Genomic DNA, 25,921 nt, shown 5'->3' with positions numbered 1-25,921 from the left:
CGGGTCAATTTAAGTATCAAGAAGAATAATGACAGTAGGTACGACACATTGGACAGAAACACATCCAAGTCCACAGTGATTCTAAATAACAAAAGTGTATGTATGGGGGGGGTCACTCTTCTTCACAGAATTCCAGGCAATGCATATAGAAGGAAAGATCAAAGGAGGAAAATCACTTTGCAGTGCAATCATGGGCATCGTCAAGGACCCTCAATGGAGGCTAAAACCATGTTGAAATGATGCTGAATGTCCTTACTCTGCAGGCCACTTACAAATACAGTAGGGGAGAGGCCCCTTCACCAAGGGAGGCTGCTGGTTACCACTGAAAATAGCCAGTGATGAGACAGCTGACCTTACAATGCAACGAGGCCACTTGGGCAGGACTCCAGACTCTGAGGGGCCCTAGACACAGCAGATGTCTCCCTGGACTCCATGCACACAGAGGACTTCTGACAGACCGTATAGGGGTCCTTCCTGCTTTCAACCTGTTTAGGCTGTTTGTTTCTTTTAAAGTCAGTAACAATAATTAAGAATCGTATTTACAAATAATGTGTAAGATACCAATTGTTTAACAGACTTTTTAAAAAGAAACTTTTTTAAGAACAGTTTTAGGCTCGTAGGGAAATTGAGGAGAAAGTACAGATATTTCCCATATATCCCCTGTTCCCCACCCCAGCCCCTGGCCAACCTCCCCCATTATCATCATCCCCCACCAGAGTGGTGCACTTGTTACAATCGATGAAATGACACTGACACATTATAGCCACCCAAACCCGCCGTTTACATTAGGGTTCTCTCTCAGTGTTGTATTGATACATTCTATAGGTTTTGACAAATGTATAATGACACGTACCCACCATTACAGTATCACACAGAGTATTTTCACTGCCCTAAAAATCCTTTGTGCTCCACCCGTTATCTTTCAGCCCCCAACTCCTGGCAACCACTGATCTTTTTACTGTCTCCATAGTTTTGCCTTTTCCAGAATGTCATATAGTTAGAATTATACAGTATGTATTCTTTTCAGATTGGCTTCTTTCACCTAGTACTATGCATTTAAGGTTCCTCTATGTCTTTTTAAATTTTTTTATTGAAGCATAATTGATGTACAATATAACAAAAGTTACTGGTGTACAACAGACAGCTCATTTCTTTTTAGTGCTGAATAATATTCCATTGTCTGGTTGTACCACAGTTTATTTATCTCTTCACCTATTGAAGGGCATCTTGGTGGCTTCCAGATTTTGGCAATTATGAATAAAGCTGCTATAAACATCTGTGTGCAGATTTTTGTGTGGACATAAATTTTCCACTCCTTTGTGTAAATACCAAGGAGCCCGGTGTCTTCCTTGACAGTCCAATGGTTAAGACTCCGTGCTTCCACTGCAGGGGGCACAGGTTCAATCCCTGGTTGGGGAACTAAGATCCCATGTGCCATGTGGCCAAAAAATTTAAAAAAAAACAACAACAGGGAGCCCAGCTGCTGGATTGTATGGTAAGAGTATGTTGAGTTTTATAAGAAACCACCAAACTGTCTTCCAGAGTGGATGGACCATTTTGCATTCGCACCAGCAATGAATGAGGGTTCCTGTCGCTTTCGTGTTTTATTTTTTTATCACGAGTGTGTATTGACTGTACAAAAGCAGTGTTTCCTGCTCATGTTGCAAGGAAGTCAAGCAGACGGTGACACTGTTGGCAGGTGACGGCTGCTCCACCGAGGCCTCTGCTGTCTTGGGCTCCTGCGGAGAGGGTGGGGGAGAAAAGAGCAGACACCAGCCGCCAGAAACCTCGGGCTCTGTGGTCCTGTGCGGGCTCAGTCAGGAGGAGTTTTGGCTACAGACAGAAAATACCACACAACGCTGGCTCCGGCCACATGGACCTGCTTTGACATCAGCAGGGTTGGTTCTCCAGTCCAGCTGGCGTTACCAGAGCTTGCTCCACCCCGCTCCATCTCGTGGTCAAATCCTGACCGCCATCCACATCCAGCCACAGGAAGGAAGAGCAGTATGGAGAAGGTGGCCCCCTTGCAGTCACCCAGTGTCCCAGCACCCAAAGGGGGCCACGAGGAGCTGCAGAGGAGCTGGGAAGGGAGCCGCTTCTGGGGGGGGGGCAGGGGTCCAGCTAGAAAGCAGGGTCACTGTGCCCGGGTCTCACTCCGCCACCAGCCATCGAAGCAGATGGACGAACTCTTCCTCAATCAAACCAATAAATGCTCCCTGGACACCTGCTGAGTGTCCTAGAGTGGCCCTGCAGGGCACAGTCCCTAGCAGGGGACAGTCACAGGCTGAGTGGAGAAGATGCCAGCAGGAGCTCTGCGTGCTTGCAAGGCGCTTGGCGGTGGGCAGACGCGGCGGCCCTCGGGGAGAATGGGCCAGGCCGCATGCACCTCCGGAAGACAGCTTTGCATCCACCCCATTCGTTCCTGCCTTAATCTCTTCGACAAATGTTTTGGGCACCGGAATAATCCAGGACACAGGAGAGATCTGCTCCCTGTCCTCATGGAGTTCACTGTCTCACGGGGAAAACAGATTAAAAAATTATATGATCTCCTCTGACCAAGAATGTTTAACCACGCTCTAGACTTCCCTTGTAGGTGACAGGACACACGGGATAAAGGAGAAAGTGAATGATGCCAGGAGGGAACAACCAGGTGAATGTGGGACATTCTATAAGGTGACTTGACTGAATTGTTAAAAAAAAAAAAAAAGAAAATCAATGTAAGGGGGAAAAAAAGGCCAAAGACTGTTCTAGATTGAATGAGACGAATAACCAGTTGCAAAAGTGAACCTTGATTGAATCCCAGTTTGCAAAAAAAAAAAAAAAAAAAAAAAGTGATAAAAGGCATTTTAGGACAAATGGGACCTTTGAATATGATAGGTAAAGCTATGGAATTACTGTTCATTTTCTTAGGTGTGATAATGGTAACGTGTTTATAACAGAGAACGTTCTTGTTTTTCCAAGATGTGTGCTGAAGTATTTAGAGATGAAGTGTGGGGGCTTCCCTGGTGGTCCACTGGTTAGGACTCTGTGCTTCCACTGCAGGGGGCGTGGGTTTGATCTCTGGTAGGGGAACTAAGATCCTGCATGCTGCATGATGCGGTCAAAAAAAAAAAAAAGTAGGGGGCTTCCCTGGTGGCGCAGTGGTTGAGAGTCCGCCTGCCGATGCAGGGGACACGGGTTCGTGCCCCGGTCCGGGAAGATCCCACATGCCGCGGAGTGGCTGGGCCCGTGAGCCATGGCCGCTGAGCCTGCGCATCCGGAGCCTGTGCCCCGCAACGGGAGAGGCCACAGCGGTGAGAGGCCCGTGTACTGTAAAAAAAAAAAAAAAGTAGGGATGAAGTGTCTCTCTGCAACTTACTTTCTGAAGCTGACAACAAAAAAAGCGAGTGTGTGCATTAAAAAATACAGATATATGGAGGGAGGGAGAGGGAACAGTAAAGCAACAGGGCAAAATGTTGACAGTTGGTGAATCCAAAGGTTGTGTGGATGTTCACTGTACTATTTTTTAACTTCACAAAGATAAACTATTTGATTGTCTGTAATTGATCAGCTACAGTGGGGACCATGACAGCAACCCACAGGTGAACCATGGCCAGAGCAAGAGGCTCCGACTCATTCTGGAAACAGAGAGCTCCCTGGGGAAGGGGCAGTTCAACCAAAGCCTGAGCTAGGGTAAGACACTGAGAAACCTGGAAATCTTCAGACGGGGTGGGGTGTGGGGAGGCAGAGGTGCTGGTCTCTGTGGCTGGGAAGCCTGGCTGGAGGAGGTGAGGCCAGGCTGGGCTGGCTTTGGGCTAAGGAATGTGGACCTCATCCTGGGGCGTCTGGGGGCCACCTGCACGCCCTTCTGAAAACTGACCCCTCTCTCAGGAAGCGCTCATGATCCCACTCTAGTCACAGGGGCCCCCCCTAGCTGAGCGAACCAGAGCCAGACTGGAAAGCAAACAGACGGTCAGTGCCTTTCTGTGGTGAGTCAACTTGAGCCAGGCTTGGAAGCTCAGGTCTGGAGAACAAATCTTTCAGAAAGGGGAGAAATGCCATCCTGGGGTGTGCCTGCCCATGTCCAGCTGTCCCTGATACTGACCAGGGTTCTTGGCCTTCCCCAATCAATAGAAATTGACCAGAGGCCAGACAAGAAATTCAGGCAAGGCTTTACTGGGGCCCCTGCTGCAGCAGGGGGGAGAGAGGACAAGAGGTCCCCTTGCTTGCTCCCCCAGGCGGGGCCAAGCTGGTTCCTTATATGGGGTGAGGGTAGGGGTGTGTCCAGGGGTCAGGCTTAGGTGGTTTGCCCACCCCTTTGGTGGTGCTGTGCGCGGGGGGCATGCACAGTACCCTGCTTTCGCTTCTGACACCATTTTTGCTCCTGGCTCTTCAGAAGTGGCAGTTGGATTTTTTTTGGTCTTTTTGATGGTTCTGAGTGGGTCATGGTCACTTGCAATCTGGGTCGTGGCTAACACCCCATGGAGAGGGTTTCAGTAGAGGAGCACCCTGGCCAGAAAGAGTTGGGTGTCGGAGGTTGGGGAGCAGTGTTAATCACTGTTAGTCATAACTAGGAACGACTTACAGTTAAATGAAAATAAAAACATGAGCTTTAAGGGTCAGTTAACCAAGGGGTGCAGACCTATGATTCACTTATATCAGGTTCAAGACCAGGCTAAATTCATCTCTGGTGATAGGGGCCAGAACAGCAATAGCTGAGGGGGTGGGGGGAATGGTGGAAACATCTGTCTTCACCTGGACAGTAGTTCCACAGGTGTATGACCTTAGAGAACTCAGTTCTGTATGTCAACTTAAAAAAGTGGATCAGGCCAGTGGCCAATGACTCCCAACACAAAAGGTAAACGGTAAAAAAAAGAAAAGAAAAAAGGCTTCAGCAGTCCCTGGGCCCATGAAACACTCCCTTGATCCTGTCTAGAGACTTCTCCCTCCAACCATTGCCCTGACGTCCTTGCTTCTCTCGTAGAACCCGTGGCAGGCAGGATGAATGGTCTCAGGGGCCACCCAAGCTTGAAAGGTTAAGGAGGACAGGGCTGCAGGGGGTAGAGCTAAGGGGGCAGGGGTGGCAGCCCCTTGCTGCAGGGAGAGGACACAGGCCACCGAGCCTGGAGCGAGAGGCCAGGAACATGGCAGTGCTGCTGGCTGGGAGCTGCCGAGAAGAAACACTCAGGAAGCATTCCCTCCTCTGCAGTGTTTACAAGGGTGGGATAAAGATTAGTATAAGCCTTTAAATGGTAGGATTCACCCATGAAGGCATCTGGACCCAGACTTTTCTGTGTTGGGGGAGGTTTGATTATTGATTCAATCTCCTTACTTGTAGGTCTGTTCATATTTTCCGTTTCTTGTTGGGTCAGTTTTGGTAATTTGTGTTTCTCGGAATTAGTCCATTTCATCTAAGTTATCTAATTTGTTGGTGCACGATTGTTCATAGCATTCTCTTATCCTTTTAAGGTAAGGTCAGTAGTAATTTCCCCAAGTTTCATTTCAGATTTTAGTCATTTGTTTCTTTTCCTTTAGTCAATCTAGCTAAAGGTTTGTTCATTCTGTTGCTTTTCAAAGAAACAACTTTTGCTTACGTTCTCTATTGTCTTCCTATTCCCTCTGTTCTAATAGTTATTTCCTTCCTTCTGCAAACTCTCGATTTAGTTTCCTTTTTCTACTGCCTTCAGTCCTAGTTAGGTTAACTGAGTTCTTTTTTGCTTTTTTTTTTTTTTGTAGTATTCATTCATTCGGCTGTGCTGGGTCTTCGTTGCGACATGCAGAATCTTTACTTGGGCATGTGAACTCCCAGCCACAGCACATGGGATCTAGTTCCCTGACCAGGGATCGAACCTGAGCCCCCTGCACTGGGAGCATGGAGTCCTTGCCACTGGACCACCAGGGAAGTCCCTCTTTCTAAATGTAGACGTTTACAGCTATAAATTTCCCTCTTTACCACTGCTTTCATTGTGTTTTAGATTTTGGTGTGTAGTGTTTTATCTTGTAATTATTTGTGATTCTCCTTTGACCCTCTGACTGTTCAAGAGTGTTCATTTACACACATTTGTGAGTTTTCGTTTCCCTTCTCTTATCTAGCTTCATTCCACTGTGGTCAGAGTAGGTACTTTGTATGATTTCAATCTTTGTAATTTATTGAGGCTTGTTTTGCGGCCTAACGTGTGGTCTCTCCTGGAGAACGTCCCACATACACTTAAAAATAACGTGTACTCTGCTGTTGTTGGGTGTTCTGTGTGTCTGTCAAGCCTAGTTGGCTTTTTAAGTTGCATATTTGGTACATTCGTAAGGACATATAACACGAAGCATGAGGTGAAAACCCGTGAAACCACCGCTCCCCTTGAGGGTCAGAGCACCACTGACACTCTCCCCAGACCCACCCCTGTGCTATCCCCACAGGGAGCACTGTGGCCACTGTGTTGACCATCTTGCTCTCCTTCCTGTTGCACGTGTGCAGATCCCATGAAATGTAGACCTGGTGTCACGCTTTATAAAAATGGCATCACACTGCGTGAACTCCCACACCTTGCTTTCATCCCATGCTGTTTGAGAAGAGGTGGCCGTGGTGACGTCGGGGCTGGGGCGCCCCTCAGACCTTTCCCCACCTCTCTGTGGGTGGAGTCCGAACAGCCCATCTCCCAATCTCTCCACTCCACCCAGCACATCACAGGCCAAGGGTGCAGAGCTGCCCCCCCAACAGTGGGACGGCGCTTCCAGCTGTGCCTAATAATATCCCCCAGAAAGGAGCCCCGCACCCCCCGGGGGTGGGCTCTGCTGGGTCTGGGCTTCTGGGCAAACCCCGGGGTCTGCCTCTTGGCTCCCTGCAGCACTGGGGGTGCTGTTCCTCTCTCAGCCTCTCTCCACTTCCGTCCCCTCAGCCAGAAAAGCCAGAAGCAAGGCTGCAGAGGGACAGGAAGGCCCACATCTGGGGTTCCAAAATGTCACCGGGCAAAAGCCCGCCCACACCAGACGCTCCCCCCATGGCAGGTGTCCGGGGGCGCCCTCCCTCCTCCCCCACGGGACGCGTAAGCCTTTTCTGCTGGACAGGAAGGCCCTCGGGGAGGCTCGGGCAGCTAGCACCCAGACGAAGGCACTCGGTCCGGCCCCTCCTGAGGCCTCTGGCCCCATAGCTGGCTCCCTGCCTGAGGCAAGCCCACACAGTGACGTGGTGGCAGATGCGTCTCCCAGCCCTGGTGACACTTCACCGAACAGTTCTCCTGCCAAAGCCAACTTGGGAAATTCCAGGGACAAGGAAATTTACCCGGGGTTGCAAACAGCTGGGCCTTGGCTTGGAGCAGGGAGCCCCGCCCGGGCGCAGGACGCAGGTGGAGCAGGAAGGAGAGACTCGCCAGGGCCACCACGAGGGAGTCCTTTAATAGAGATGGGCGGACAGGGGACACAGCTCGGTCCTGCACCTGCAGTGCGGTGGCTCCTCCCCAACCTGGCGTGGCCCCAGGGTGGACATGGGAGAGGTGTGGTTTTAAAAAACACAGCGAGACCAATTCTTCACTTTCACAGAGAAGGGGAATGTGGGGGGGCCGAGTCCGAGCCCCGCCTCCAGCAGGAGGGAGCTTGCTGCCGCCCACCCCTCCCCGTCTGCACACGGCGAGGGCAGGAGCCCCCGGCTGCAAAGGGGCCCAGCCACCCTACATCTGTCAGCGTTTCTACGCTACGTACGCTGTTGTGTAGAGGCCCCACCCACAGCGTCAGCCTGAAGCCTCGGGTGGGAGGAGGGAACCCCCCCCCGCCCTGCCCCTGCCACAGGAGGTTGGGCGAGACGGAGCCCCGGGACAGAGCAGCCCTGCTCCTCACCGGCCCAGGGCCAAGGGGTCATTTAAGTAAAAAGGTCAACGCTGGACAAGATGCAGGCCGGTGAGAGCAGGCAGGGGTCGGGGGGCCTGGGGCGAGGCTGAGGGGCCAGGGGCGGCAGGTGTGCATGAACCAGGCAGGGCTGGACAAGCATGGGTGGGGTGCGGACGGGGCCTGGGCAGGGACAAGGGCGGGGCTGGGGATCTCATCAAAAACAGTTCTGCAGCTGCAAACTGGGCCAGCAAGCACCACCGCCCAGGGGTCCCCTCCCAGCCAGTGCAGGGCCGCCTCCAGCCTCCAGGGCCAGGCGTCGGGGTGCGTCCCGGCTCCAGGCGTACGTGTGGGGAGGGCCGCTGGTGTCAGGGGGGCCAGGCTGGAGAGGAGGGTGTGTGACATCTGCAGGCATGTCCCCGTCGGCCAGGTGGTCGACAGGATCAGTTGTTCTCGAAGAGAGCGAGCAGGTCGTCATTGCTGTTTGAGGGGAGGTCGGGGGGGCCCAGGTAGGACAGCAGCTCGTCAGGGTTAGTCAGCTCTGGGAGCAGCTGAGGACAAAGAAAACCCACCAGCTTTGGGCCTGGGTCCCCAGCCGGGGCCCCGGGCCCAGCAGGGATGCGGAGCACCCCTCACCCCAACACAGGCTGGCACTGGAGCCCCTCAGCCTGCTCTGCACAGGGGCTCTTCCAGCAAACAACTGCTCTGTGACCAGGAATCACTTGTGACAAGCTGTCCAAGGACAACATGGGACACCCAGGACTGTCAGGGGTCCCTAACGTGAACAGGGCGAATGCAGAAGGTGGGATCAGGCTCCCTGGGATTTTCTGCTTTGAGCTGTGCTTTCTACATTTCTTCACGTTGAACTTTGTATTTATTTATCATGGTCAAGGGACAGTCACCTGTCTTTTATGCCCTGATTCTGGCTCACATACCACCTGTGAGTCAGACAGGTCAAATCAGACCCTAAGGCCAGGGTCACCAGCTACAACCCAAGTCTTCTCGGGGACTCTGCCCATGCCACGGTGGCACCCAGGTCCCCAGGGCCAGGTGTCTGGACACAATCACCCCACGGCTACTCTGGATACCTCACACTCGTCAACAAAAGCGCTGACATCACCCGACCAGCTCTCCCTGCGTCTGGAAGTCACGGTGGTATCACTGTCCTCCCTTCTAGGAAGCATGTGGACCCTGGGATGACAGATAAGCCACACCCCAGCCCCGGCTCCAAGTGCTCCCCAGCACGGGGCCCAGTACTCACGTCCAGGCCCGGTTCCGGGGCCTCCCCTGCCCCAGACATGGGGGGCCCCATCATGCCTGTGGCAGCACTGAAGGCCAGCTCACCGATGGGACCCGAATTCACTGGGCCCAGGGGCTGCCGGGATGCCGGGGGAGGGTTTGGATGGTGCAGCTGGGGCCCTGGGGGGCCTCCAAGGTTGGGGGCGTGCAGCCCCGGAGGCCCAGGGTTATGGACCGGGTCCAGGTGACCCGCTGGTGCCATCTGAAGGAGGAGAGAAGAACCTAGTAAAATGGCCCAAGGGCTCTCTGGGTGTACAGCTCCTCAGCCCCCCGACTTGGCACTGACCTGGCCTGGGAGGCAGGGGGCAGATTTCTCCGGTGTCAGGAGGCTGCTGGGAATGTCGGATTGATAGGAGACAGGGGGTGGCCCCGGGGTGAACTCAGTAAGGGTCGGGGTGCTGGGTGTGGTGGGCGGGAAGGAGTCGGGGAACGTCCCGGGTCCCAGGAAGCTGGAACCTGAGAGAGGAGAGCCAGGTCCAGGTGAGGGCAGGGGGCTCATGCCGGTAGAGCACGGAAACAGGCCAGCCACAGCGTGGGCAGGACTCACTGAGCTCACCCAGATAACGTCTGACTTTATGGAAGTTGCTATTCGGCAAAGGGCATTTCTTCTCATTGCTGCTGGGGGAACTGGCTGATGACACTGCCAGGAGGCTGCGAGGGGACAGGAATGGGACCCACCACACCCAGACACTCCCACACGCGTGGTCGGACGGGGCCGGTCCTTGGAAGTGTGCCGGCACAGACCTTTGTTCCAGACTACTGGGGAGGTACGTGCAGCTGCAGCCGGAGGCCCTGCTGCCCACCCCCGCCGGCTCGGCCGAGGCTGCGCCTATGCCACCAAGTCCCCAACCAGGCCCCCAGGCTCGTGGCCCTCGGAGTGACACGTCACAGGCGGCAGACTGGTGGGAGAGGACGCATCATTTGCCCAGGGCCGTCTGTTTCTAGGGCGAGCACCCTGTACTCACCCTGGCTGGGGTAATCGCTGGCGGCCGGGGCTGAGGGGGGCTGGAGGGGGGCGAAGGGCGCGGCCCCAGGGCCCAGGGCAGCGATCATCTCCATCACGCTGGGCATGAGCACGTGGGCGGGGCTCACGGTGCGGCAGCGCTTCAGCGCCGGCCCGTCCGGCTCCTCCTTGACGTGTACGTCAGGCTTCACAGGCACCGGCTTCCAGCTGCACGTGGGGTCGATGGTGATCTCCTCATAGTCAGAGCTGGGCGGGGACATGCGGGGCTGGTCACCACGGGTCCCGCTGCCTCTCCTGACCCTGGGCCATTTTTAGGCAGACCTCCCACTCAAATGCTCAAGGCCACCCAGCACGTTCCACGTGCAGGCCTGGGTCGGATGTGGATTCTGTCCACGGCCTGGAGCCGAGCCCGCTCCACGCTGCTTCAGCATGGGGTGTCTCCCCGCCTGTCCCAGGGCTGCCCTCTGCTGGCCAAAGACGCTGGGGTTGCAGGAAAGGAGACTCACTTCTGAATGTAAGTGAGGATGCCCAGCATGTACTGGTCCACCTCCAGGCCCTCCAGCAATGCCGTCTTGCTGTAGAAAACCAAGGAGACACACAGTTCAGAGGACTGGCCCAACCTCCTCCCGGGCACAGGCCCTGTCACGTCTCAGCCCCCGGTGTGAGGTAACCCTGCGTGACGTCGCTGCCCTGAGCCACTCCATCCCTCCTAGCCTGTGCTGTGAGCCCCACACCTGGCTTGTGGAAGGAAACGCCCATTAACAGCCTCAGAGGAAGTGCCACCAGCTCCCAGAGCCGTGGGGACCGTCTCTGACACACTCACTTGCACACGGGGCACCTCCAGGTCCCTCGCTCACAGTTGAGCTGTAAATAGGACTCCAGGTCGAAGCACTGCAGAGAAAGGTCGAGACAGTTCCTCACACTGGGACTGGGGCAACCCGGCCATGCCCTGTGGTTTCAGGAACTTGGGGCTTATTTACTGCACGTGTGAGAAGGCTCGGCTCCCAGGCTTTTACCACGGCATCATCCTAACAGATGTAAGAGACGGGACAGCCTACGCAGCCCTCCCTGGGAACGACGTGTGGCCAAAGCAAGAACTGGGCAGCTGTGATGACAGGGAATGACCTCCAGGACGTGGTGTGGAGGAAAAACATGGCGCAGAGCGATGTTTACCGCTTATGTAACCAAAAGGTGGGCGGGGGTGGTGGTGGTGGTGGAGGGTGTGTGTGCACGTACTTGTCTGCACTCAGAGCATTTCTGCAGACAGACAAAGGCGCTGCTCCTGGGGGCAGGGCGGGGAGAGGACAGCACCCTGCATCCGGGATGCGTTTAAAATCGGAGCCCCGAGAACGCAGTAAAACGGCTATTATACTTAGAATAATATTAGAAGAAACAAAAGCTCAGTCTGAGGGGAGAAGGCAGGGGAGCCAGGCCACCTGCCCACTGGCCGGCCTGTCCTGTCACCTGCCAGCCAAGGTGCTCAGAGGCCACACCCGCTGAAGGCAGTTAAAGGCAACGGAAGTTCTGGCAAAGCTCTGCAGTGGCCACCTACCTGAATGTGGCGACAGTCGTGGCCTCGGGCAGGGAGCTGGATCCTGCGGAAGGTGATGGGGCACTTGAGAGACACCTTGATGGCCGTCTGCTCCACTCCGTCCTCTCCGTTGGGCCCAGGGGTGCCAGGGATGGTGCCGCTGCTGAAGTTCCGCTTTACTGACATCGACAGGGGAAAGGAGGACGTGGGTGAGGGTCGCCAAGCGGGACCCGGCCACTGCTGTCTCGGCACCTCCGAGGGGCGTTCCAGGGCTGACTGCCGCTCCCTGCACGCAGCCCCCGCCCCAGAGGAGGCAGCCCTGTCACAGGGCCGGCTGCCTAGGGCCACGGAGAGCAAGGGCCACTTACTCTTGGTGATGCAGTGCTCGGCAGGCAGGAGGCGCTTCTTGAGGAGACCCTGCAGCACCGAGCGGACGGACGGCCGGTGCACCAGCTGCAGCACGAAGAGGTGGGACTGCAACAGGAGGATGCGGTCAGCGGGACATGGCCCGGGGGGGCGCAGCGCAGACCCGTTCTCCTCTTCTGGCTAATGCACAGGCAGGCCACCTGCTGCCCCTCCCCAGGGAGCCCAGGGGACGAGGCCCACACCTATCTGGAAAGCTCACTGTGTGTCTGCACCAACCACGGCCTCTGTCAAAACACAATTATCTGAGAGGCCCCTGAATGTGCCCTGCCTACAGCATCCACCTTTGTCTACGCTGGTCCAAGTGAAAACATCCCAGAACTGCATCGGGGCTGCCCCACCTCTGCCCCCCCAAACCGGGCAGATGAGTGCTGTGCAGCTAAGTGCATCCTGCCTCTTCTAGTCCTGGATCTGGAACCTGCTGGAACCTGAGTGACTCCTTAACAAAGACTCAGGGTCAGCTGGGATCAGGACCCTGTGAGCTTCCTCCAGGAAAGAGGCAGGCTCAGCTAGTTTCTCTTACATAATTAACATGAGCATCAAATTTAGTCACTGAACCTAACCCGAAAGCAGCGAGGGCATTTCTATTTGAGACCCTTTACTTACAAGGCCCAGGATGGGAAGGAGGAGAGCAGTGCCTTTTTCTCTAGCCATGACGCCCCCAACCCAGCCCCGTGGAGGGCACTCACGCAGCAGCAGGCCGTGACGGTGATCTGGATGGTGTTGCGGCCCGGCTGGCACACGTGCTTCAGGTAGAGGGGCTTGTGGGAGGTCTTGTTGTCGCCGCGCTCGATGGTGAGCGGGGTGGCATTGACGCTGACCTGCACCGAGGCCGGCCAGTTGGTGTTCATCTGCCGGTCCTCGTGGTGGTAGCACTTGAACTGCAGCTCCAGGTCCGGCCTACACGGGGAGGATGGATGCTGAGAGCGAGGGGGCGGTGCGAGGGGCTGCGAGCCGGGGGCAGGCGCCCGCTCACCTCAGCATTAGGGTCTTGTAGACAGAGTCACGGAGCTGGAAGGCGTGATTGCTCACGGCCAGGTTGTGCTGCAGGCGGAAGGGCTCCAGGACCACCCCGTCCCGCACAGGGAAGGTCAGCCGCAGCTCGTCACAGGGGCCGCTGCCTGGAAGCAGGTCATGCCGGTGTGAGCAGGCCACCTGCGGGACGGCCACCAGGCCAAGTGGCCTGCCCCCGCCCCATCGCAGGGGCCATGGCCCCTCCTCCCCTTCCATGGGGCTGGGGCTTGGGCAGCATCTCTCCTGGGACCCTGGGCTCGGCCTCCACCTCCAACGGGAACAGATCTTGGTGTCCCGCCATCCTGTCCTGCTTCAGTAGGAGCCCCGAGAATGATCCCTGAATCATGACTGGAGAACATGCCCCACCAACCCAGAAAGATGGCGCCTCTGGTGCTTTCAGAGGGGGTAGGAGGCAGAAGAGGTGTGAACGGGCCACCTCCCGTCACCCTAGTGCTCAAGCTAGGGTTTTAGGACCCCCAACTGCTGCTGCAGTGGCCTCCCGGAAAGCAGGAGTTCTTAACTAGTAGTGGGCTTCAGGGGGCCCCTGAAACCATACACAAAACTTTGTGCACATGGCTATTTTTTCTACAGAGAAGATGGATGCCTCAAATGGATTTGCAAAGAGCTCCATTAATAGAAAATGAAGGTGAAGGCCCCCCACCCCTGGCCAAGGTCCCTGCAGGACTCTCTGGAGCCCTGCCCATCTGCCCTGAGAGCAGACCTCACTCACCGGGTGGTGACGGGTGCAAGCTGCTCACGCTGGGCTTGAGGTCGGGCAGGAAGGGCGACTTGACCTCCTGGCTGGTGGACATGTAGGGGATGCTGCTGCCGGGGGTCATGGGCGGCGTGGGGCTCCCTGGCAGTGGGGAGCTGGGGTAGCCAGGGATGGAACGGGCGGGCTGTGGGGTTGAGCAAACAGTCAAGGTGGAGTGGTGTAGGGGTGGAGTTTGTTCTTGGAGCGCCCAATGGGAACGGTCAGACCAGGAACGGGCAGGGAGTCCACGCTTCCTCCTGCCTGGGCGCCCCCTCTCCAGGCACCCACCCCATGAGTCTCCCGCCCGCCTGCCCCGCCGCCCATACCCCACTCAGGCTGGGCTGGCTGTAGCTGACGCTCCCCCCGTTGAAGCTGGCACCCTGCCCGCTGAACTGCTCTGCGGGCTGCAGGAGAGAAAACCGTGTGTGCCTGGGACTGCCGCCTGCCCCTGAGCCAGGGTCCTGGACTTGACCCTAGGAGAGGGCTGGGGACGGGGGGCCCACCACACGCACAGGTGTTGGCTTCTTTCTTCTTTATACACTTTTTGTGTCTTCTAAATAATCTCACAGGGAGCACGTGCTGATTTCATAATTTTAAGAATGACCACTACAGAAAAAGAGCTGACCCCACGCATCAGAGGGGTTTACGAGGAAGCCACAGAAAGGCCGAAAGGACACAGGTACACACACCTCCTCTCCGCCCTCCAGCGGCACTCTTATCGCTCGGGCCCCTCCCCTCATGAGCTCCTGGCCCCTCTGGCCTGTGCCCTCGCTGGGCTTCTCTGCAGCAAGCAGAGGGGATGGGGACATTGTCCCTAAAGGACACTCAGGTGGCGTGGGTGCCTGCCTGCTGCTCCGTACACCGAATCTCACAGAGGGGCCTTTCGTACCTGGACTCCCCTCCTGGGAGCTGCCCTACGCTGATCAGGGCCCCCAGGAAGCTCCTGGCTGCTCGGCCACCCAAGCACACGCGAGCCCACTCGCCAGCCCCGGCTGCCTCAAGGTCTGCCTGTGTCCCGCAGGGCTTGGCGTGGGCCAACAGGGGCTGCAGAGGCCCGGGAGGAGCGGCCCTACCTTGTAGTGCAGTCCCGCGGGGCTGGGGGTGGACAGGGACTGGCCCGCACCCTGCTGCAGGGGCAGCCTGTGCCCAGGGTAGGAGGACGGGGCGGGGGGCTGCCCGGGGCCAGGCGCGTACTGGGTGGCGGCGGGCGTGTACTGGCCTCCTGGCAGGTACTGCTGCCCGGGATACACCTGAAGGAGGAAAGAGGCAAAATGGCCAGGAGAAGAGGCGTTGGGGAAGCCCATTCCCGGGGAGGGATGGCGGTACCCACGCTGTCAGGCACAGCCGGTTCTCCCTCCACACAACAGCTCTGAGGGCACTTGGGGTGGGGGGCCTGACCACTCACCTCACTGGAGTAGGCTCTCTTGACACCCTGTCGGGGCAGGGGCTGGGCCTGGGGGGGCCCAGGGTACCCGTGCTGGGGCAGGCGCTGCCCTGCATACAGGGGTGCCAGACCCGCTGCCCGGGTGGGGTTCATGCCCATGGGGCTCATGCCGGAGGGGCCCATCAGCCCTCCCACGCTGGCAGGGTTCATGCTGCTGGGGACACTGGGCCCCCGGGGACCGCCATGCTGCAGGAACTGGCTGTTAAAAGACTGTCCGGCCCCCATCTGGGAAGAGAAGAGAGGAACCATCCAGGCCTTACCCACCGCTGTGGGCGCCAGCCTTGTGCTCATCCCCTGGCAGGCAGGCTCCCCCTAGCCCCCCACCCCGGCCCGGGTCCTCTCCCCTCAGCTCCCCACTCCTTTCCCGCCTCATCTTCATCGGCCCCGGCACACAGAGTGCTTGTCCCCAAGGCCTCAATCCTGGCTGCCTGACAAGTCCCTGCCTTCTGGACCAACGCACACGGGCCACACAGGAGGAGCTGCGGGGCCTCACCGCTCCGTACTGGCTCAGCTCCTGGCTCTGCTTCTCCTGGAGGGCGGCCACGGTGGCCGTGGCCGTGGCCGTGGCCGTGGCGGCAGCAGCAGCCACGGCAGCAGCCGCCGCTGCTTGAGTGAAGTCGGTGGAGGGCCGTGCGGCGTGTGAGGGGAGGCCCAGGCCCCCTGGCCCCCCTGGGCCGCCCGCATACCTGTAACAGACAGACGGCTCGGCTCAGAGGCGCTCCCCTGCCATCTCCCGGGGGTACACACCCGAGGGGAGCCCCATTCTTTCCCACACAACCCCTTCTCAGCTCGGGAGCCGGCAGGAGCCGCAGAGATGCAACGTTCAACACATCAGTGTCACACAGCTCCCAGGCGCCCAGCAAGTTAGCAGCGTCGACCCCAGAGGGCTCCTAGCACGCCCGCCAGGGGAGGGGTCCTGCTTACCCAGTGGTGAAGCCAGGGCCCCCAGGGTAGCCCCCGCGGCCGTACACCCCTTGCTGCACGTAGCCCTTGTTGGCACCGCCCTCACCGAACGCCTGCTGTCCCAGGCACTGCGGGGAGTTCAGGGCAGAGCTGCCGCCTGCCATGCCGGGCATCATGGAGCTGCCGGGGGGGCTCCCTGCGGGGCCCATAGGGTTCCCCAAAACCTACAAGGAAGCAAGAATCACCAAAGGACACCATCCAAACAACTTGCTTCGTGCCGTGGTTCTAAAGTGCTGGAAAGGAGAAGCCGGGCAGGTGAGGAGGTGGAGGTGGGGGCAGAGGGGAGGGTGGTCCAATGGGGGGGCAGCTGCTCACAGGTGGGGTGTGGAGGTCAGGTGAAGACAGGAGGAGGAGATCCCACGCCACGTGTGGAAGAACTGGTCTCTGAGGACGTGGGAGACTCAGGAAGCCCTGGCTCCACTTCTCCGAGATCTGAGGGGGGCTCTGGTGCCCCTCAGGGCGGGGCCCAGGTGTGGGCTCACCTGGCTCTGCGCCGCGTTGCCGACTCCCCACACGGTTGTGACCACGGACAGCGATCCTGCTGGCTGAGTGGCACTCTGTTGCCAAGGCACCGCCTCATAAGCAAATGGACCATCACTGCAAGGACAGGGGCAGGCGGGGAGGCTCGGTCAGGAGGCCGCAGGTGCCTGGAACCCCGCCTGGGAAGAAGCGAGGGCTGGGAGCAGAGGGGTCCCACTCCACCCCCCACCCGTGTCCTGGGGCCCGAGAGGGGGGGCAGCAGGAGACCCCACTCACCCGGGTGGCGCGGGGGGCAGGGCGGGTTTCATGGGGTTCATTGGCTTGGGAGCAGCCTAAAGGCCAGGTCTGTGGGTGGCAGGAAGCAGCCCTCACTGGCGCTTATGTGGGACTCAGATGCTCTGGCTGCTGGGACAGGAGGGAAGGAAGTCAGTGGAGATGCCGCCGGGAGACCCCTATCAGCACCAAGCCCCGTCCTTCCTCTGCTCCAACAGATGAAGGGTAGGGCAGGTGAGACCGGGACCCAGGGGCCCGCTCAGGGGGCTCAGGGCAGCCCGGCATTGGCCCTACCCACACCGCCCACCCTGGCAGATCTCTGACCTCCCCAGCCCCAGCCCGGAAGCCAGCACTGACCCCTTCTGGCCGGGCCCTGCCACTTGGGGACCCCGGAACGGTTCTGGAAGCAGGCTTTCTGATCCCCCAAACTTTCCACATTCTCCCTCCCCCACACGAAAGCCTGGATACGCATAAAAGCTAAGGGACATCCAGGACCCAGCTGCCAGAATCCCCCACCTCCACCCCACCTGAGGCCCCGGGGCGGAGGACAAGGCCAGAGGCCTACGGAGGGCCAGCCAGCAGGAGTCGCCTGCTCAGGGTCTGGGGCCTGCCCACCATGGGGAGGGGCCTCTGCATGCGGTGGCGGGTGGGAGGGGCAGGTCAGCTAACCTGCAGCCTGGGGCCGGGCGGGGGGTGCGGGACGCCTGCCGGAACTAGGTGTGGAGCCAGCAGCCCATCCCTGGCTGGCAGCCCCCCAGCCGCAGGGCTTCTCCCCAGGGCAGCAGAGGGCAATGTACGCATAGGGGCAAGGCGGGAAGACTGACCCCCACAGATCGCGGTGACACGCACGGTGAGCTCCCAACAAGGCGGGGACGCACACACAGCGCAAAGGGCGGAGGGTTGGTGGACACCCAACGGACATGGCAAGGGGCCAGTGGGGACACAGCAGCCGTGGCTGGGGGACACGCATGGAACCTGTGTGCCCGTGCCGGGATGGGGCACCGCTTCCTCCCACCCTGTGGGGCTGGCTCTCTTCCCCTTAGCACCTCAGCAAACGGGCGAGGCAGCGGCCAGCTGCTCCTCCCGGCTGCCAACGCCTCTGACACCTCCACAAGCAAACCCTTCACCAACCAGGCCCAGGGCCCTTGCTGGCACTACCAGGGCCACCTCTCACGCGCACCTCCACCCAGCCCAACCACAGAGGCACGCTGGCTGTGGTTCTCTGGGGGTCTCCGGGGAGGCCCCTGTCTGCCTTCTTTGGGTCAAGGTTCCACCCTAGAGCACCACTGCCTTTTAAGGGCTGCACGGCCTCATGCGCACGCACACACCACCTGGGCAAGCTGACTTCTGGGGGCTCAATCCCGCTGCCTCGGCACTCACAGTGCCACCCACCCAACCCCAAGGCTCGCGTTCCTGAGCGCTGACCGGGACCTCACCGTCAGGGCAGCCCAAGCGAGGCAGGATTATATCATCATGTCCTCTGCAAATAGTCCTGAAGGCGGCCCGCGGGGGACGAGTCCCTTACTAGGGCCCCAGCGCAGGTGAGGGATACAGTGGGGCCCAAGGCCTCCCACAGAGCACTGGGGTGAGTGGTTCCCAGAATCGCAGCAGAGACAGGGCTGGGAGGGAAGGTGACGGACCGGTCAGACAAGAGGAGGAGTGAGGCAGCTGGCGTGCCTGCCCACCTCACGCCTGGCCCTGCTCTCCTTCCTGACGCCCCTCCCAGAGAAGTTGGGCCCCAGACCACATGCCAACCAGGAAGCAAAGGCCAAAAAAGCAGGAAGCCGGTGGCTCCAGAGGGCTCAGGGGCCCCTGGACTCAGCCCTCGGAGCCAGAATCACCGAGCCAGGCAAGGGAAGGCTGGCTGTCCCCAGCGAGGACAACCACCAGGATGGTGACACTGCAGTGGGAGGCTGGGGGCGGGGAGCACTGCCAACAGCCAGAAACGCCCCCTAAACCTGCTGAGTGGGGCCTGGAGCAACACGCAGCGTTTTCAGGACTTAGAATATAGGTGGGCTACTCTAGACTGTGGTATTGGCAGAGGGACAGACACATAGGTCGATGGGACAAACTACAGAACCCAAGACAGACCCAGACAGAGTTTCTGACAAAGGTGCAAAAAGTATGCACTGGGGGAAGGACAGCATTTTCACCAAATGTGCTGGAGCTATTGGACATTCACAAGCAAAAGACAAAAACAAAACAAAACCCCCCTAAACTTCACATCTTATACAGAAACTAACTCAAAGTGGGTCACAGATTTAAATGTACAGCACAAAACCGTAAGAACTTTCTTAGATTTGACACCAAAAGCATGATCCATAAAAAGAAAAACTGAGAACTTTTGTTCTGTGAAAGACCCTGCTAAGAGGATGAAAAGACAAGCTACAGACTGGAAGAAATATCTGCAAGCCACATATCTGACAAAAGACTAGTATCTAGAGTATATAAAGAATTCTCAAAACGCGAAAGTTAAAAAAAATTAGAAAACAGGCAAAAGACACGAAAAGACATTTCACCAAAAAAGAAATACAGACGGCAAATAAGCACATGAAAAGATGTTCAACGTCACTGGCCATCAGAGAAAGGCAAATTAAAACCACATCAAGGTATCACTACATACCTATCACTATGGCTAAAATAAGAAATAGTGAGATACCACCAAATGCTGGCTAGGAGAAACTGGATCTCTCATGCATGGCTGGCGGGAATATAAAATGGTACAACCACACTGAAAAACGATTCGGTAGTTTCTTATAAAACTAAGCATGCAGCTACTATACAACCCAGCAACTGCACTTCTGAACATGTATCTCTGACAAGTGTAAACTTATGTTCACATAAAAATCTGTATGTGAATGTTTACAGCAGCTTTATTCCTAACAGCCAAGGAATGGAAACCCAGATGTCCCTCAGCGGTGAAGAGTTAACCAACTGTGAGCCTGGAGGCATAAAAAGGAAGAGCTACTGATACAGGCACCAACCTGCAGGAATCTCCAGAGAATCATGCTGTGTGGAAAAAGCCAGTCCCCAAAGGTTACACACTGTATGATTCCCTTTATATAACATCCTTGAAATGACGAAATTATAGAAATGGAGAGCACACTGGTAGTTGCCAGGGGTTAAACGTGGGGAGAAGGGAAGCGAGTGGGAATATAAGAAGGTGGGGATGGAAATACATGTATCTCAACTGTATTGATGGAGTTAGTACCCTCCTGTGATACTGTGGTACAGTTTTGCAAGATGTTACCACTAGGGAAAGCCAGTAAAGGATACAGAGCTCTCTGTGTTATTTCTTATAATTGCTTATAAATCTATAATTCTCTCAAAATAAAAATTTATTTAATGTACAACCATGACCAGCTCTCTCTCCCCACAGAGATGCCCAGGGCAATCCTTTCCCAAAGCTGGTTGGATTGGCCAGGCCCACTCTGCTGTCCCAGAAGCAAAGGACAGGGAAAAGCAGGAGGAAGACGGGAAGACAGGCCCCCTGGCCTGGGTCAGAGCCTCAGGGCAGGTGGTGCAGCCAGAATCTGGGACTGCTCAGCCCCACTGCGAGTTCGCAGGGTGGGGTGGGGCCTAAGGCGTGCATTTCTAACAAGTCTGCAGGTGCTGCCGCTGCTGGTACTGGGACCACAGTCTGAGAGCCCTGGGGAGCTGGGGAGGAGGGGGACAGGGCAGGTGCAGGGCAGGGGGGCCCCGTGGAGGGTGCTGGCCTGGGGCCCAGGGCAGCTTCCTACATCACGTGACTCTGGGGAATTCCACCCCCACGACTTCTCTGCTGTGGACGAGACCACAGACATTTCCAGTTCCCCCTGAGCTTTCTGTGCGGGGGCAGTGACTTCCTGACTTCCTGCCAAGCTCCTGAACCAAGTCTGGTCTCCTCCCTGAGAAGCCCCAAACTCCCCAGGTCAGGGACCCCGTGACCCTCTGCTCCTGACAAAGGGAGAGGCGTGCTGTGAGCACAGACCCTCCTCCCACCTCCTGGCCTCAGAGGCAGAGAGGTAAGAAAGAGCTTGGGTGTGTGTGCTTCCTGCCGGCTGGGGGCTCTCCCTGTACATGGACACTCGCTGGAAGCCAGGACCTCGGCAGAACGTCCTGGCTTGAGGTCAGTCTAGAAGGCCACAGGGTTTTCTGGGGGTCAGATTACATCTTCCTCCCGAAAAAGAGCTACAGACAGCTCACTACCCAGACCCTTCTTCCCCAGGACTTCATAGCGCCTGCACCGCAGTCTCCAAAGGCAGACATTAACATGGGTCCGCCCTCTTCTACCTCCGCTCCATTACCCCCGCCTAGTCACCCGGGAGCAGCAGGCCCCGGGACACACCACCCGACCCCAGGAGGGCAGGGACTCGCTGCCTCCCCGCGCGGCGGGGGGCCCACAGTTGCCAAGGTTCCAGTGACGGGCCCCAGCCAGAGGAACACCGGACACGCTCAGAGAACGGAGAATGACAGCTCGAGCATCGCAGGACACAAAGTGGGGGTTCACGTGCTCCAGTGGCTCAAAGTCCTGCCACTCTACTTGGGAAGCCACACAAGTGTTAAGAGTTCATCCAGGGGCTTCCCTGGTGGCGCAGTGGTTGAGAATCCTCCTGTCAACGCAGGGGACACGGGTCGAGCCCTGGTCCAGGAAGATCCCACATGCCGCAGAGCAATGAAGCCCGTGCGCCACAACTACTGAGCCCGAATGCTGCAACTACTGAAGCTGGCGCACCTAGAGCCTGTGCTCCACAGCGAGAGAAGCCACCGCAATGAGAAGCCCGCATACTGCAATGAAGAGTAGCCCCCGCTTGCTACAACGAGAGAAAGCCCGTGTGCAGCAACGAAGACCCAACACAGCCAAAATAAATAAATTAAATAAATAAAATTTAAAAAGAGTTCATCCAAAGTGCCCAGGAATGAGCATTTCTGAATGGCCCAGGTGTGGGTCATTTCGGAGAACAGTTGAAGGGTTGCACTCTTCTGGGCCTCAGTTTACAATGTGTAAAATAGGTACGTGGTGGCCACTCTAGGACTAGGAAAAGGGAGAACACGTGATCACCTTTAAGTCATCAGCCCCGGCTCCCATCCCGGACCCAAGCGCTAGTGGACACTCCACGGGGAGGCCTGGCTGCCCTTGGCGATCAATCCAATGCTCAGGAATCCTCCCCAGGCATACCCTACCAGTCTTTCACGAGTGGCTCTGAATCTGTCATTCATCATCTCACCTTTCTCTTCCCAGCCAGGAGCCACCCTCTGGGTGTGACAAGTCCCCAAGGCCAGTACTCACTGGGTGAGGCTGAGATTCCTTCACTTATCCTGTTACCTCTCTCAAGCTTCTTCAAGGGAAGCTCTCTGGTTCTAGTATGACAGGATTTGGTGGGTGAGTCTGTGTTCGCCCTATCAACTGTCTTACAGATCGAGTCACATGTTCTGTGTATTTCCCTGTGAAATCTTCTGAGATAATATTATACGAAGGACTTAAAGACATCACCATGGATATTCTGCAACTACCGGGAAGAGCGTATGGGGAGCAGGCTGTAGGGGAGCAGGTCAGGGGGGAGGTGGGGAAGGTCCGGAGGAGCAGGGCAGGGGTGGCAGGGGTAGCAGGGTCGGGGGTACAGGGCAGCGGGGAACAGATGCGGGAGGCTAGGGCAAGACACGCCGGGGGGGCAGGACACCCTCCCGCCTGAGCTTCAATATGTCCTGTTGGGAACAGGGTTATCTCGACCAAAAGCACGGCTGGGGGCTGGAAGGTCAGGGTCGCCAGCCCCAGAGCATATCTCCGCGGACCTTACATCCGCGTGCCGGCGGCGCGCACGGCCCGGAGGGGCCCGAAAGGTGAGCCTTCAGGCCACAGCGCGGAGAAGAGACAGCGGGACCAGCTTGGGCGAGGGCCCGGGTCAGCCTCCTGCCCCAGACCCCTCGGGCGCTCGGCCGGATTCCGGCCAGCCCCAACAAAGGCTCAGGTGAAGGGTCGCCTCGGCGCGCACGGGGCCAGTCGGCCCAGGACCACGACGCACGCGCGGCAGGTGCGGCAGGTGGGCGGCAGGGCCGGCTCCAGCCCCGCCGGGGCCCCGCCGAGGCGCTGCAGAGCCGGGCCCGGGGACGCCGCACCTGCCGCCGCCCGCACCTGCCGCACCTGCCGCCCCCGCCGCCCGCACCTGCCCGCCCGGTCCGCTCACCTCCAAGCGGCCCGGCCCGGCCCCTCGCCGCCGCGGACCCCGGTCCGCGCCGCTCCATGCGCTCAGCCCGCCCTCAGAGCCGCCCGCCGCCCCGGGGCCGCCGCGGTCCGCGCCATCTCGCCGCCGCCCGCTCCGAGGGCACAATGGAGCCGCCGCGCTGCTCATGCATATGCATGACGCCGCGCGCCGGCCCCGCCCCCAGGCCAGAGCAGTAGAGCCCCGAGCCAGCGCTCAGGAGCGAGTGGCCGCAGGCCTGCGCAGGCCAGGGCGGCGGGCCGGGCGGCGGGCCGGGCGGCGGGCCGGGCGGGGGCGGGGCGGGGAGGGAGGGCGGGTTGGGGGCGACCTGTGCTCCCCGCCCCCTTCACACCTTTCCAAACGCTGCGTCTGCAGAGTCACCCGCGCTTCCTCTTCACTCTCCGCCGGGGCGGGGCGGAGGAGGCGGGTCCAGGAAGAGGGCGGGTCCAGGAGGAGGGGTGGGACGGGGCGGGGCCTAGAAGAGGGCGGAGTCTACGGAGGTGACCCGGTGTAAACCGGCCACTTCTGGGAGGGGTCTTGTAAGGAAAACCACGCGGAACCAAACAAGTCGCTTTCCTCGCTGTTCTTCCCTCTTCCCAGAGGGCGGCCCTGTTGAAGCATTCTTAAAGTCACTCGAGTTCTAGCCAGATGAAGCAACCTCTGATCAGTTGGCATCTTCATATGCTACTAGCAGCCTTTATTTGCAACTATTTTCTACCCTTCCTTTAGGAAGACCACATTCTCCCGATTACCCACAATTTTTTTATTGTGGTAAAATACAATATCAAAGTTTACCATCTTAACCAGTTTTAAGTGTACAGTGGCATTAAGCACATTTCCCACTGTTGTGTATCCATCACCACCATCCATCTCCATAGCTTTTTCATCTCCTAAAACTGACACTCTGTACTCATCAAACAATAATTCCTCATCCCCCTCCCACCCACAATTTTACTTTCTGTCTCTGAATTTGACTACTCTAGGGACCCGTTAGAAGTGGAATCATGCAATATTTGTTTGTGACTGGCTCATGCCCTGAAGTTTCATCCATGTTGCAGCTGGCATAATTTCCTTCCTTTTGAAGGCTGAATAATATTTCATTGTGTGTGTATACCACATTTTGTTTATCCATTCCTCTATCAATGGATGCCTCACAATTAACTTTTTAAAAAATTTTTATTTATTTGGCTGTGCCGCGTCTTAGTTGTGGCATATAGGATCTTTGTTGTGCTGTGGGGGAACTTTAGTTGAGGCATGTGGGATCTAGTTCCCTGACCAGGGATCCAACCCGGCCTCCTGCATTGGGAGTGCAGAGCCTTAGTTACTGAACCACCAAGGAAGTCCCACAATTAACTTTTTTTTTTTTTAAACAATTCTTCATTTATTTATTTATTTATTTTATTTGGCTGTGTTGGGTCTTTGTTGCTGAGCGGGGGCTTTCTCTAGTTGCGGCCAGTGGGGGCTTCTCTTGTTGCGGAGCACGGGCTCTAGGCACGTGGGCTTCAGTAGTTGTGGCTTGTCCCACAATTAACTTTTAATATTGCTGAAATTTCTTCCCTCCAGGCTATCTGGACCCTGTGCTCTGTATCCTTTGAGAACCATTACTTCATTGAACAAATATGGCCGGCCTGCTGTGTGCCAGTCACTGGTCTGTGCTCTGAACGCCCCAGTGACCACTTTGAAAGTCCTCTCTGGCCCCACTAGAAGGGACAAAGAGAAGGAAATGACTCACCAGGTAACAATGTTTCCATCAGGGCAAGGGTTAGGAAGAAAAATAAAGCAAGACCGGAGGATGGGAATGCTGGGAAATGGGAGGGGGGAATTCTCTAGAGAGCTGGCCCAGAGAAGAGACAGCGTGAAAGGGGAGGCAGGCCCCATGGAACCTGACCGTCTTCTGCCTCCAAGAGGCTGTGAGTTTGGGGGAGTTGCAGGCAGGTTCCTGGAAGAGGCCAGCAGTGGCCACACCAGGGTGCTGCATTTGAGCTCTGCAGTCAGCTCTGTTACCTCCTGCCAGTGCCACCGGGAGATGTTGTTTGATGCTCACTCCCATCTTTGATTATGTGGATTGTTAGAAGAGTCTCCCTTAGGGGACTTCGCTGGAGGTCCAGTGGTTAAGACTCCACTCTTCCAGGACTTCCCTGTGGCACAGTGATTAGAATTTGCCTGACAATGCAGGGGACACGGATTCGATCCCTGGGCCGGGAAGATCCACGGAGCAACTAACCCTGTGTGCCACAACTACGGAGCCTGCGCTCTAGAGCCCGTGTGCCACAACTACGGAGCCCACGTACCACAACGACTGAAGCCCGCGCACCTAGAGCCCATGCTCTGCAACAAGAGAAGCCACTGCAATGAGAAGCCCGCGCACCGCAATGAAGAGTAGCCCCTGCTGGCCGCAACTAGAGAAAGCCTGCATGTAGCAACAAGACCCAACGCAGCCAAAAATAAATAATAAATAAATATGAAAGACTCTGCTCTTCCACTGCAGGGGTCGCAGGTTCAATCCCTGGTCAGGGAACTAAGATCCTGAAAGCCATGCAGCCAAAAAAAAAAAAAAGTCTCCCCTAAAATCTCCCTTCTACAACTGTATAAAATGAGAATCCTCATTTTGGTATCTGACAGCTCTTCAGGTATTAGAAGAAACTTACTCCCTTGGAATCTGCTGTTGGAAGACAAACACGCCCAGTTCTTTAAGTGTTAACAGCCACAGGATTTCCAGACCCCATACGGATTAGCCACTCTCCTTCAAATGCACCACAGTTAGACAGTATCCTTTTAAAAGTGACACTGAGGGACATCCCCTGTG

The 25,921-nt window shown here is 57.2% G+C and overlaps 1 protein-coding gene across 10 annotated transcripts; it reads right to left on the bottom strand.

The window, feature by feature from the left end:
* Positions 1-7,345: 7,345 nt before the first annotated feature.
* ZMIZ2 (zinc finger MIZ-type containing 2) lies at positions 7,346-23,541 on the bottom strand. Of its 10 annotated transcripts, none has more exons than XM_081243999.1 (19): positions 23,101-23,230; positions 16,940-17,065; positions 16,666-16,780; positions 16,145-16,347; positions 15,681-15,906; positions 15,182-15,445; positions 14,850-15,026; positions 14,103-14,180; positions 13,753-13,921; positions 12,985-13,129; positions 12,698-12,908; positions 11,954-12,059; positions 11,607-11,764; positions 10,878-10,945; positions 10,561-10,629; positions 10,056-10,300; positions 9,377-9,546; positions 9,053-9,292; positions 7,346-8,342 (listed from the first exon to the last, which is right to left on the bottom strand). In XM_081243999.1, exons 2-19 carry the CDS (start codon positions 16,978-16,980, stop codon positions 8,235-8,237), a joined length of 2,793 nt encoding a protein of 930 aa, XP_081100125.1. In that variant the 5' UTR covers positions 16,981-17,065; positions 23,101-23,230; the 3' UTR covers positions 7,346-8,234. The 10 variants fall into 10 exon arrangements, with proteins under 10 accessions (XP_081100125.1, XP_081100127.1, XP_081100121.1 ...); XM_081244001.1 differs by having other exon boundaries at positions 15,714-15,906; XM_081243995.1 differs by lacking the exon at positions 14,103-14,180 and having other exon boundaries at positions 15,714-15,906.
* Between the last annotated feature and the right edge of the window lie 2,380 nt (positions 23,542-25,921).

Source organism: Mesoplodon bidens (assembly GCF_964165515.1).
Source record: "Mesoplodon bidens genome assembly, chromosome: 9".
In the NCBI taxonomy this organism is placed as follows: Eukaryota; Metazoa; Chordata; class Mammalia; order Artiodactyla; family Ziphiidae; genus Mesoplodon; species Mesoplodon bidens.
The sequence above is the reverse complement of the archived record's forward strand: the minus strand, read 5'-3'. Positions and strand labels throughout refer to the sequence as shown.

What these genes read in the sequence shown, in the direction of transcription:
- ZMIZ2 (XM_081243996.1), bottom strand. Translation starts at nt 16,980, where the DNA reads ATGAACCCCATGAAACCCGCCCTGCCCCCCGCGCCACCCGG. An exon ending in ACGACTGTCGCCACATTCAG is followed by an intron (nt 10,946 to 11,606) that starts GTAGGTGGCCAC and finishes CTTTCTCTGCAG; the next exon opens with TGCTTCGACCTGGAGTCCTA. An exon ending in ATCCTCACTTACATTCAGAA is followed by an intron (nt 10,301 to 10,560) that starts GTGAGTCTCCTT and finishes GTCCCCGCCCAG; the next exon opens with CTCTGACTATGAGGAGATCA.